Source organism: Cetorhinus maximus, chromosome 6, assembly GCF_964194155.1.
Source record: "Cetorhinus maximus chromosome 6, sCetMax3.hap1.1, whole genome shotgun sequence".
NCBI lineage: Eukaryota > Metazoa > Chordata > Chondrichthyes > Lamniformes > Cetorhinidae > Cetorhinus > Cetorhinus maximus.
Genome location: NC_135884.1, coordinates 142,653,943 through 142,666,577, shown reverse-complemented (window position 1 = coordinate 142,666,577; position 12,635 = coordinate 142,653,943). Strand labels below are relative to the sequence as shown.

The following is a 12,635-nucleotide window of genomic DNA, read 5'->3' as shown; positions in this document are numbered from 1 at the left end:
GTTGCATAAGTGAAGTCAATTTTATCTTTAAACTCTCTACCCTTAAGGGCCAGCCTTTCAGAAAGGATACAATCCCTTGCCTGTCCGAAGGGTTCTTCTGTTTCAACTTTTGCAGGTTTTCCAGTTCTTTCATTTCACGATTTCTGACGCTGTTAAATTTTTTGATGTCTGTCTGATTTAATACAGAAAGAGAATCAGAACTAATTATGCTGCTTCCTGACATGTGTAAACTTTGACAAGCCACTATTCTAGAAAGTACATTTTATTGTGACAGGAATTTAATTCAGTTGTATAAATTAATAGTCGCTTGATAGTACAGAACTTGGATATGGCTGAAAAGAGAGACATGTTGCTGAAACTTTTCATCTTGAACTCGTCAGGACAAATGTAAGAATGCCAAATTTCAAACGTTCATGATATTTTATACTACAGGAGAAAAGAGTGCTGATTGGTTGGCAAGTTGACTCTGATTGGTTGAGGCATTGCCATGGAGAAAGCAATGGGGAACTACAGGGTATTAGCCCAGCAGTTGGCCCGGAGCTTGCCATGCCAGGAGCGCGACAAGCAAACCCTGGTGAGTTCATTTGTGGGCTCCTGGGGAAGGGGTTGGGCCTCCTGCATTCAAAGGCACTCAGTTCCTGATCGAGGGACCTGACATCAGGAAGAGGAGTGCCCCCGAAGGTCACCTCCCAGCCCTTGCTGCCAACCCCCTGCCCAAACAATCCCCACCCTGTAAAACCTCTTACCATCAGTCACCTGGGTCTCACCTCAATTAGAGCCTTGGGTAGGTGTAGTACCAGCAGTGGCCACCATCTCCCCGGCGGTGGAGCTGAGAACTGCCGGCCTCTGATTGGTTGGCAGCTCTTGGCAGGCGGGACCTGCGCCCTCAGGGTCATTGGCACAGGGGGGAAGGCCCACTGCAGGCCTGTTAACTGCCTGAGTGGCACAACATGCAGTGGGCCTTCCCGAAAAGAGGCGACATGGGGCTCTCACCGGGTCTCCAGCTGGCAGCCAAGACCCCGTCAGCTCCACAAGATTCTGTCCTGTGACCCCATGTTCTGGACTCCACAGCAATTCTTCCAGCTTCTACCTTTTCAAGTCCCTTAAGAACATATGTTTGGATGAAATTGCCTCTCATTCTTGTAAATTTGAGGAAATTGAGTCCGATCACTACCTGGAGTTTCATCCCCACCCCACCCCAGCCCCCGTTTGTTTAGCAATTTTACTTAGAGAGTTTTGGGTTATCTTTCAACTTCCAGTCCTGAAGTAAAGATAATCTCCAAGAATGATCAGCCCACTTTTCTCTTTACAGATGGTGTTGACCTGCTCTTCTGTATTTGCTTTTGAATTTCAGGATTGACATCCAGTCTTCGCAGTTTACTTTTCCCTTTGTTTTCCATTATCCCCCAAGTCCGGTGTTTATCCTGTCTCACTGTGTATCCCACAGCCAGGAGGCTAAATGATCTGAATCACAGATGTCGCCACAATGTCAGACTACATCAGCACTTGGAGGAGTCAAAAGGATTCCACAGTAATAGTTACCAGTCCTTTTTGGTTAACACGAACAGGCTCTGACAGTGATATTCTAATACTGCTCTGGCTGGCCTCTCATCTTGCAACCTCTGGAAACTCGCACTCATCCTGGTGCCAGGATCCTAATTTTCACCAAGTCCCATTCACGTCTTTGCTCACTGATCTACACTGGCACCCAGTCTAGCAATGACTCGATGGGCTGAATTTCATATCGAAGACTAAATTCCTGTCGCCGCGGCCCAAAGCAGGGGATGGGGTAGGGGGGGTCTGACCCTGCTTTAGTGGGCAGCGGTATGCAGGTCATATTTTGGCAGCAAGCAGACACATCCCTATTAAAGATGGCAGCCTGCCCCTAAAAGCTGCCAGCCCAATCATAGGGCTAGCAGCTCAGCAGCAGGTGGAGCAGCGCTACCACAAGTGGCCATTGCTGTGTTGTACATGTAGGACCAATGGCCGGTGCCCTCCAAGAGGTGTAAGTGGAGCTGGGGAAGATGGTGCCTGGCAGGCAAGTCCCATCAATCATTGGAGGGGGGGGGGGGGTGGTGAGGTGGTGTCTCAGTGAACAGGTACTGCAGGGGTGGCCATAGCCATTGGGGTCCCTTCTGTGGGTCAAAGAGTCTGCAAAAAAAGGAGGCCCCATTTCCGGCACCAGCCAGGAAGTTGCCTGGTTTCACTGGGCAGTCTCCCCACCCAATAGCAAAAAGACCATGGGGACGGGAAGGAACCCTGAAATGAATACTTAAGTGGTTCAATTGTGCTCCAGGCAGCTAGCTCATTGGCAATCCTTCCCAGTGCTGGCAAAGTGGCATGACAGCAAGCAGATGTTGGGCATGCCACCCAATATCTTCCCTTGCCATTTTGCCAGCCTTTCTGCCTCCCAGCCCATCCTGTCCCCAAAGGGTTAGTAAAATTCTCACTCCTCATTCCTGTTTTCAAATCCCTGCATAGCCGGTCCTGTCACTACTTCTGTAACCTCCTCCAGCATTACAAACCTCTGTGGCCTCTGTGTTCCTCTAATTATAGCCTCTGCATCCCCCAGTTTTCTTTACTCCATCATTGGCAGCCGCACCTTCAGCTGCTTGGGTCCTAAATCTGGAATTCCTTCCCTAAACATCTCTGCCTCGCTATCTCTCTTTTCTCCTTTGAGACATTCCTTAAAATCTACCTCTCACCTGTTCTGATATCTCCTTATGTAACTCGGTTACAAATTCTTTCTGGTTTTTCTTAATTTTTTCATGGGATGTGGGCGTCACTGGCTGGGCCAACATTTATTGCCCATCTCTAATTGCCCTTGAGAAGGTGGTGGTGAGCTGCCTTCTTGAACCGCTGCAGTCCATGTGGTGTAGGTACACCCATAGTGCTGTTAGGGAGGGAGTTCCAGGATTTTGACCCAGCGACAGTGAAGGAACGGTGATATATTTCCAAGTCAGGATGGTGAGTCACTTGGAGGGGAATTTGCAGGTGGTGTTGTTCCCATGTATCTGCTGCCCTTGTCCTTCTAGGTTGTAGTGTGGGTTTGGAAGATGCTGCCTAAGGAGCCTTGGTGAGTTCCTACAGTGCATCTTGCAGATGGCACCCACTGCTGCCACTGTTGGTCGGTGTTGGACGGAGTGAATGTTTGTGGAAGGGGTGCCAATCAAGCAGGCTGCTTTGTCCTAAATGGTTTCGATCTTCTGAGTGTTGTTGGAACTGTGCTTATCCAGGCAAGTGGGGAGTATTCCATCACACTCCTGACTTGTGCCATGTAGATGGTGGACAGGCTTTGGGGAGTCAGGAGGTGAGTTGTTTGTTGGAGGATTCCCAGCCTTTGACTTGCTCTTGTAGCCACAGTATTTATATGGCTAGTTCAGTTGAGCTTCTGCTCAATGGTAACTACCAGGATGTTGATAGTGGGGGTTTCAGTGAAGGTAATGCCATTGAATTTCAAGGGACGATGGTTAAATTCTCTCTTGTTGGAGATGGTCATTGCCTGGCACTTGTGTGGCATCAGTGCTACTTGCCACTTGTCAGCCCAAGCCTGTATATTGTCCAGGTCTTGCTGCATTTGGACATGGACTGCTTCAGTATCTAAGAAGTCGCGAATGGTGCTGAACATTGTGCAATCATCAGCAAACATCCCCACTTCTGACCTTATGATGGAAGGAAGGTCATTGATGAAGCAGCTGAAGATGGTTGAGTCTAGGACACTACCCTGAGGATTTCCTGCAGTGATGTCCTGGAACTGAGGTGATTGACCTCCAGCAACCACAACCATCTTTCTTTGTGCTGGGTACGACTCCAACCAGAGGAGAGTTTTCCCCCTGATTCCCATTGACTCCAGTTTTTCTAGGGCTCCTTGATGCCAAACTCAGTCAAAAGCTGCCTTGATGTCAAGGGCAGTCACTCTCACCTCACCTCAGGAGTTCAACTCTTTTGTCCATGTTTGAAACAAGGCTGTAATGAGGTCAGAAGCTGAGTGGATTACGCTCCTGTGAAGTGCCTCAAGATGTTTGTACTACATTGAGGGTGCTATATAAATGAAAGTTGTTGTTTAGGTGAAATTTTTGGTTTGTGGGTGGAAAAGAATTTGACTTTTGATTAATTAGAAGTATTACGGTGGAAAATTAAATAGGAACAAAGGAACAAAATACCCATTTGGATTTTGTCAGCGGACCATATGCCTTTAGTGGTCCAATAACCTTGGCGTCCAGTCTTTCCACCTAAAATGAATCGGGGAAGAAGGCAAAAAAAGAATTATTTCAAAGACCAATCTCATGAAGAAATTTTCGCAACAAACTTAATTGTGAAGTTATGGCACAGGAATGTGACTTAGCAAAAATAGAAACAACTTTTTGTTGTTTGACTAATTCCTTCACATGTTAATTAACTTCTACATTGTGATTATCACCTCCTATCGCTTGACCTCCATAGTCTCCCTGAGCATTTCATTTTCCTCGGCATAGGAAGCCTCAACCCAGTGAAAGCTGATTATTACTGATTGTTATTGTTACAATTTGCACAGGATTCCTTACAGAAAAATAATCGAGATTTCACTTCCCCTCCCCCCCCCCCTTAGATTTGGAGGCAGGTTATGATAGTGTAATGGTTATGGTATTCAATTAGTAACCCAGAGGTCATCAGTTCAAATCCTGCTATGGCAATTTCATGAGTTGGGGATGGTGAAGTTTATATTAGTGGAGGTTGTTCAGAAGAGTCAGTTATGTGTGCCAAATGTATGTTTAATTTTAAGATTTACTTTAGTTTGTCAAATGAGCTTGTAGAATGTTTTCATAAGCTTCCTGGAGCAATACATTATGGAACCAATTAGAGATAAAGCTAAATTAGATTTAGTATTGTGTAATGAGACAGGTTAATTAGTAATCTCATAATAAAAGATCTATTAAGAAATAGTGATCATAATACCATTGAATTTCATGTTAAGTTTGAAAGTGAGATACTCCAATCACAAACAAGAATTTTGAACTTAAAGCCAATTACATAGACATGAGGGGAGAAGTGGTTAAGGTTGATTGGGTAAATAGACTAAAAGATATGGTGTTAAATGAACAGTGGGAAACATTTAAAGAAATAATTCAAAATATTCAACAAAAATACTTCAGTGAAAGATGAGTGGATTCAAGTGCCTCCTAGCCTGAAAGCCAGATTGCATCTAGAGATCTCTAAACAAAGCAGCTCCTTGCTACATTCCAAAGCTGCTAGGCTTTGAATACAGCAACATTAGCGGGATCTGATATAAGGAAACTGAGATACAGTCTTCTGACATCGATGATAAATGGACTTCAGTGCTTTGTATCAAAATACTGGTACAACAGGTGAGTTAGTACCTGAAAGGTAAAAGAGAGATAGACGTTTTGACTGGAGTCCTTCATCACAATGTCAGGTCCCAGCTGAATCATTAATGTTTCTCTTTCAGATGCTGAATGACCTCCTGAAAATTTTCAACGTTCCTTCGTAATTTCTAACATTAGTTACTTCTTTTTCTCTTTCTATTTGAATGTGGTGAGCTTAAGTTCTGTTACACCGAATGAGAGGCCGACCTGCTCCCCTCCCATTCACCAAGCTTCCAAATAAGTTTTTTTTTTAAATTTTCCTGCCGAAGGGACGGTATTTATTTCACTTGCTGAGCATCACCTAAGACTGATTCTAATCCTGAAACTATTTCCTGTAATTAATGGCCATGAATGCTTTTCAAACTTGGCGAAACTTGGGCAACTCACTCCTATTTGTGCTTATTTCTGCTCTGGTTAATAATATCTGAAGGTCGGTGGTCTTGGAGCTTGGTAAGGACTTTTACTATCACTATTGCCTCACTGGTGGATGGGTCCTAAATTGGAACACCTAGGGTTGTTCGTATCAGCAACTTGAGATATATGCAAATTACCTGAAGCATGCATTTAAACTTCATATTGCCTCCAAGAATCTGCCTAATCCACAAAGATGGGGAAAAAAATACTTGAACACTCGCTGTATTTAAGCTTGAATATCCTGTACCATGCAGTGCTATGCCAACATTCCCCAACACATCACGTTCCTAAATTCAGCTGAGATGTCAAAGGTAATTTAGATGATGCTGAGTAAAGGCCCAGTATCCCCATCTATCCATTTCCCCATAATGAAGGTTTAAAAAGTCACATTAGGCATCTCCTAGGACACTCTTGATTACCGTAAAGTTAGAATTCACAAAGCAACATTGCCAAATACAGGCCTACAAGCAGAGTATCTATAAGGTGGTGACTGAAAATGTAATTGCTTTAAAACTGTGACTAATAGACAATATTATACCAAACTGTCAAACTTGCATCACTGTGATTCCAATATGCAATTATGTGTGCAAGTGATAAACATTTACTCATATTAATTTTCCTTAGTGAAGACTCTGTACAGCGTGGTACAAAATAAAACACAATATCACAAAATAAATCACCTCTATGAACAGTATTTTCTGTGAACATTACTACCTCTGCCTGACGATAGTCCTGAATTTTAGACAACTCCTCTCCAAAGTCCTTGAGGCATCTTCGCATCTCTGGATTCTCGGTGTTCGCAAAGTCCATAATCTGTTTTATCAGCAGGTCAACCTTGTCTCTCAGTCTGGCATTCTTCCGCGTGTAGGAAGCCAGGAGCATGCAGAACTGGCCAAGGTACTTCTCTGCGTTGTTCACTGTCCCTTCCATGATCTTAACCTGAGCGTCCCTTTTTTTTAAAAAAGAAAAAAAAATCAAAAGATGAAAGCAGGGCATGTGGAGAGCTGCAATTCCAGATAATGTTGCGAGGGATTGAGAAGCAGGAAGCATTAACTAGGGATGAGTGAAACTCTAGAATAGGAATCCAGGCAAATCGGAATTTTGGTAGTGGAATGATGTTGGGCTCGTTCCAAGCTTTTCTGTGCTTAATCCAGGCTAAAAAGACATTGATTTCTTTCTGAAGTTACAGCAGTCATCATCCTTCTTTACTGGTGGAAATTTCAGATTGAGCCAACTCTTCAGTTTCTTGTTAGTTTCCCATTACTCATTTGTTAGCTGTTCAGATGGCCTCTTGAATTCAGTAGATGAGAGGGAACCAAATCTCCAATTACCCAGGACTGGTTTCCACAAATATCGGAACAAGCTCCTTGTATAGCTTTCGCTCTTATTCATTTTTACAAACAAGTTCGCTTTGTCCTGCGCAAAACTGTTATGACTGTTGATTTTTTTCTTTGCTCTTTGGTGACTTTCAAAGACAGCCTCATACTCTAGTAACATTTTCCACATGTCCACCCCCACATTGAAGCATGACAGGACTTGCTGCTCACATGCCTCTGAGCTTCAATTTAACTAACTAGATTCACAAGCATCGGACTCAGTGCAACATTATTTTAATCCCACGTGGATCACTGCTGAGGTGACTTTGCTTGGCTTGTACACAAGTGGATGGCTCTTGCTCTTTCCAGGCAGTTTGGGATGCTTCGTCTGAAGTGTGCTTATGATCAAGAAGGAAAGGATGGAAGAAAGATAGGTACCAGCAAGAAAAATAACTGAAGAATAAAAAGAAATTCACATTGATGGAGAAAAACCTGGAGTAAAACAACAATACAGGGAACGGCTGAGGTTTCTGATGGTGTCCCAGGACCATATCCAAATGGCACCTTACCTCTCCAAAGGGGCTATCCAGACAAATCCACCAAGTTCAGGTGGATTTACCTGCACATGCTGGGTTTCACGCTCCTGGGCTACCAAAATCCCACTTCAGTGGAGACAGCTGATGATTTAAACCAGCGTAAAACGTGCAATATGTGAACCCTGACCCAACTCCAGCCCGCTCCAGTGAGAATAGGAAATGCAGTGTTCAGTGGGGGGCGGGTGGGGGGGGGGGGTGGGGTGGGGGTTGTTGTGTCTCATCTGTAAACTCTGTAATCTGGAAGACCAAAGGGGTAAAAACAAAAAGCTAAAAGCTACTGCGGATGCTGGAAATCCAAAACAAAAACAGAATTACCTGGAAAAACTCAGCAGGTCTGGCAGCATCGGCGGAGAAGAAATCAGTTAACGTTTCGAGCCTTCACGACCCTTCGGCAGAACTGAAGCATAGTTAGGAGAAAGGAGAAATATAAGCTGGTTTAAGGTGGGGGGGCGGGGGGAGAGAGAAGTTGAGGGTGGGGTGACTGTGGAGATAAGCAAGCAGTGATAGGAGCAGATAATCAAAAGATGTCACAGACAAAAGGATCAAAAAGGTGTTGAAGGTGGTGATATTTGTCTAAGAAAAGTGCTAATTAAGAATGGAAGACAGGACACTCAAAGTAGAGACCAAAGGGGTACCCTGGCTTCCAGATAAGCAACAACTCATCTTTAAAAATCTCATCTTTCTTTTCAAATCTCTCCATGGCCTCCCCCCTCCTTATCTTTGTAATCTCGTCCAGTCTCGCACTCCACCCGAGATATCTGCACTCTTCCAATTCTGGATTCTCGAGCATCCCCAATTTAATTGGTCTGTCATCTTTCTTTCTTTACAAGGGAAGGTCCCTGTTCAATTTGGTAGAAGTTTCTCTCTCTTCTCCTCAAGATCCCGTGGTCATTCCAGTGCATGATGATATTCTAATCATATCTATCAAGTAGCCACCTGCTCTAAACAGCCAATTAGATTGTTCTTTTCATAAGCAGCAGTTAGTTGAAAATTCAGTTAGGCGTGCTTCTGGATGGTTTCCCTGTCAGGCCTGTGGATAAAAGTACCGCCTGGCGTTATAGTGATCCATTCAGACCAGGCTGAGCCGGGGCCTGGAATGAGTCAGCTCATCATATCGATGCAACAATTGCTCCAATTGGCTTTAGTGTTCCCAGGTGGGTGAAAAGGAAAAATCAGCCCAGTGTCCTTGCTCTTGGTCACTTGGCCAAGTCACCCCTGTCGGAATAGTGGCGATGAGAGTGAAGTCAGCACCAAGCTCACCAATCTGATGTTGTTCACATCAAGTCGGTTGTGAGCTCAGGTTCCAGAGATGATTGACCCTTTGGTGAGGTATCATTGGCCTACAGGCATCTATGGAAATGTACTCCAGCATAAATTTGCCGCTTTCATAGAATCTTACACCACAGAAGGAGGTCATTTGGCGGGTTGTGTCTGTGCTGGCTCTTTGAAAGAATTCTCCAATTAGCCCCACTCCCCTAGCTCCAAATTGTTTGACTTTTCTCAAGTATATATTCTAGTCCTTTTTTTAAAAGGTGCTATTGAACTTGCTTCCACCACCCTTTCAGTCGGTGCATTTCATACAAAGGATTACATAGGATATAAAGCCCAGATACAGGCCATTCGGCCCATCCAGTCCATGCTGGTGTTTATGACCACTTGAATATAACACACTGCACAAAAGAAAAGAGTCTCCTCCATCTCCATCCTGGCTTTTTTGGCCGATAATCTTAAATCTATGTCCTCTGGTTACCGACTGTCCTGACAGAAGAAACAGCTTCCTCCCTGGCTAATCTGGTCAAAACGCCTTCAAATGCATGAAAAATTTAGTCAGTAAAAATGAGGTGGAGGGGAAGTGTACGAGCTGGATTAAACAGCCACTATACTCAGTTCTGCCGAAGGGTCATGAAGACTCGAAACGTTAACTGATTTCTTCTCCACCGATGCTGCCAGACCTGCTGAGTTTTTTCAGGTAATTCTGTTTTTGTTTTGGATTTCCAGCATCCGCAGTAGCTTTTAGCTTTTTGTTTTTATCTCTGTGTTTAATTGACTGCCACCTCTCTTCAAGAAATGCCCTCTCTGAAGAAGTATTGTTCTGTTCTCCGACAGGATTTCCGCCTGTCTCTTCTGCCCTGCTATCACTGCTTGCTTATCTCCACAATCATCCCACCCTCAACTTCTCTCTCACCCCGCCCCCCCCACCTTAGACCAGCTTATATTTCACCTTTCTCCTAACTATACTCAGTTCTGCCGAAGAGTCATGAAGACGCGAAATGTTAACTGATTTCTTCTCCACCGATGCTGCCAGACCTGCTGAGTTTTCCAGGTAATTCTGTTTTTGTTTACCATATTAATCAAACCCATTGCAGGTTAGCGCTGATTTACCCTGAGCACAATAGCTGGCAACTCTTGCAAAAAACTTTTTATCACAGCTAAGTCTGGTTGTGTCCTAATTAGTAATGTCCTACGTGGCATCACTCGGGTGGGGACCTTTACAGTTCCTTATGCTGTAAATGTTGGTGTGGTTGAAGCTCTTTGTTAATGCGCTGAGGAGAGAAAACAGCAGGGAAAGGGTTAACCTGAAGGCTTGGAGCCCGGCCATAATCCCGAGACCAAGGAGCGCAGTTCCAGATAAGTCCTGAATTTCAATTATGGTATACAGGCAGGAGCTCTTTAGTAACTATTTCTGTTACAGCTTTGACGAGAAGGAAAGATGCCAGTTCACTCAATGTTTTTTTTACATTGTTGGTTCTGGCTTGATGGTGCAGTCTACTTACTCAATGATTGTTGCTAAGGCCAGCTAGATTGGTGCTGTCTGAAAGAGATTGTAGTTTGTGTTAATGTGTTTCAGCTTCTGTGTTTTTAGACAGCAACAACTTGCATTCACGTGGCACCTTTAACATAAAATATCCCAAGGCACTTCACAGGGGTGTCATCAAGCTGCATTTGACACTGTGACACATAAGGAGATATCAGGACAGTGGAACAAAAGTTTGGTCAAAGAGGTAGGTTTTAAGATGCATCTTAAAGGAGGTAGTGAGGTAGAGAGAGAGGAAAAAGCTAATGGAAGGAATTTCAGCTGCTTAGGGCCAAGGCAGCTGAAGGCACAATCGCCAATGGTGGAGTGACGAAAATTAGAAATGAACAAAAGGCCAGAATTGGAGGAGCGCAGAGATCTCAGGAGGGTTGTAGGCCCCCCCATCCCGGGGCGGGGCGGGTGGGGCGGAGATTATGGAAAACCAGGATGATAATTTTAAAATCAAGATGTTGCCAGATTGGGAGCCAATGTAGTTCAGCAATTGGTTTAGGGCAAAGAGGACTTGGTCCAAGTTGGAATATGGGCAAAATACGGAAACAGAATGCATGCAATTAATTGTAAAGCAGGTTATTCGATATCTATGAAGTATTGAGACCGTCACCTGTTCATGCCTGTGTCTGGATAACTGCAGTTTTGCTGACTTGAAATCATTTCAATGGGGACTGAGAAAGAGATCAAAGGGGGAGGAAAGTTGATAAATGAATACAATACAGAATATCCACTAGAATTGGCTAGATTCATTGGGGAATATTGAAATGCCTAATGTTCCCCCAAATCTCTCCCACATGGTGCAAAATGGCAATACCTTCTGAGAGAGGGGAAGAAAACCAATGACAGTAAAAAAAAAAGCGATTTAAAGAATTGCTTACTACAATCAGCGCTATTGTGACTTCACAGCACAAACTCTGACTTAAAGTGATACTCTGGCAAAGAATGCCTTTTAAGTACAAAAATCATAACACCATGGTGTTTTATTTTTTTCAATTTGTCAGCCAAGTCTTTTATAGATCTCCATTTTGCACATTCAGAAAAATGCGGGGAGAATTTCTAAGCATTAGCCATTGCACAGTAAATAATTAAACCCTAGAATGGACTCAACCTTGGCAAGATGGCTCAAAATGGTTGCTGAACTTGACCTTGTTAATATTCCAAACTTGAGAAGTCCTGGCTGGCACAGCACTGAAATGGGTCCCCCTGACATGGAGCATCTAAAAATAAATTCTGCTTAAATTGATTAGATTCACTGCTGCATTGATACTGGGAGCTGTGTGGTTTGCTGTGTGCATCAATGGCTGACGCAGTCCCACTTTTTAAATCTCACCCTTTTTCTTCTCACTATTCTAAGGCAACATTTCTGAATGTGGACACTTTGCCCTTACCTTGATAAAGAAGAATTCATTTCTCCAGAAATGTTCTGAATTTCCTCCCTTATTTAAACAGCAGACAATGCCAGCTCAGAATGAAGGCAGACCTTGCCCAAGTATTGGTGTTCCTGGTTGTTATAGTGACGACAAATACACAAAGCAATCACTCATCTCCTCTAGTGCTCATTATTTCTCTCAAAGATCACTAGATGGCAGCAAAGAACCACATACTCAATGATGTGTTTTACACACAATTCCAGTAAATTTTGAGAGTCCTGTGCCTAAATGCAGAATTGGAAGGTTTCAATGTCATGAAGCTCAATTTTTTTTTTTTATAATGCCTTCATGCAGCCTAAAGTTTTCTTGTACAGAACTTGAGTTAGACCATGTCTCGGGATTAAGGGTGACTTGCTTCCACTCTGATTCCACGGGTTCTGAGGCTCCATGTGCAATCTGCAGACTCTGTCACATGCTGGTCAGGTGCTGCTTGAAGGGGTTGAGTAGCTGGACCGATTGGAGGTTTGCGCGCTCCCTCCGATGCCTCGAATCCTTCTCTGTGCTCTCCCAACCAAACCTCTCGACGTGTTCGGTGCCTTCCCGAATGAGCCGTCTCCAATTTGGTCGGTCATAAGCCAGGGACTCCCATGAGTCAGCAGGGATACTTGTCGGCCCCAGGGATACTTTGAGGAGATCCCTAAAGCGTTTCCGCTGTCCGCCTGGGAGTGCCCAAGTTCCAAGTAGAACAGTTGCTTGGGGAGTCTGGTCTC

At 44.1% G+C, this 12,635-nt stretch overlaps 1 protein-coding gene across 2 annotated transcripts in view; it reads right to left on the bottom strand.

Moving 5' to 3' along the window:
* The window catches only part of LOC144681400 (CBY1-interacting BAR domain-containing protein 2-like), a 28,725-nt gene extending 16,735 nt beyond the window's left edge, over positions 1–11,990 (bottom strand). For both annotated transcript variants that reach the window (XM_078542990.1, XM_078542991.1), the window contains exons 1-4: positions 11,884–11,990; positions 6,492–6,726; positions 4,164–4,232; positions 71–172 (exon numbers count right to left, since the gene is read on the bottom strand). In XM_078542990.1, the coding sequence (XP_078399116.1) occupies positions 71–172; positions 4,164–4,232; positions 6,492–6,726; positions 11,884–11,903 (426 nt within the window). In that variant the 5' untranslated portion in view covers positions 11,904–11,990. The remainder of the gene's footprint in view (positions 1–70; positions 173–4,163; positions 4,233–6,491; positions 6,727–11,883) is intronic.
* Between the last annotated feature and the right edge of the window lie 645 nt (positions 11,991–12,635).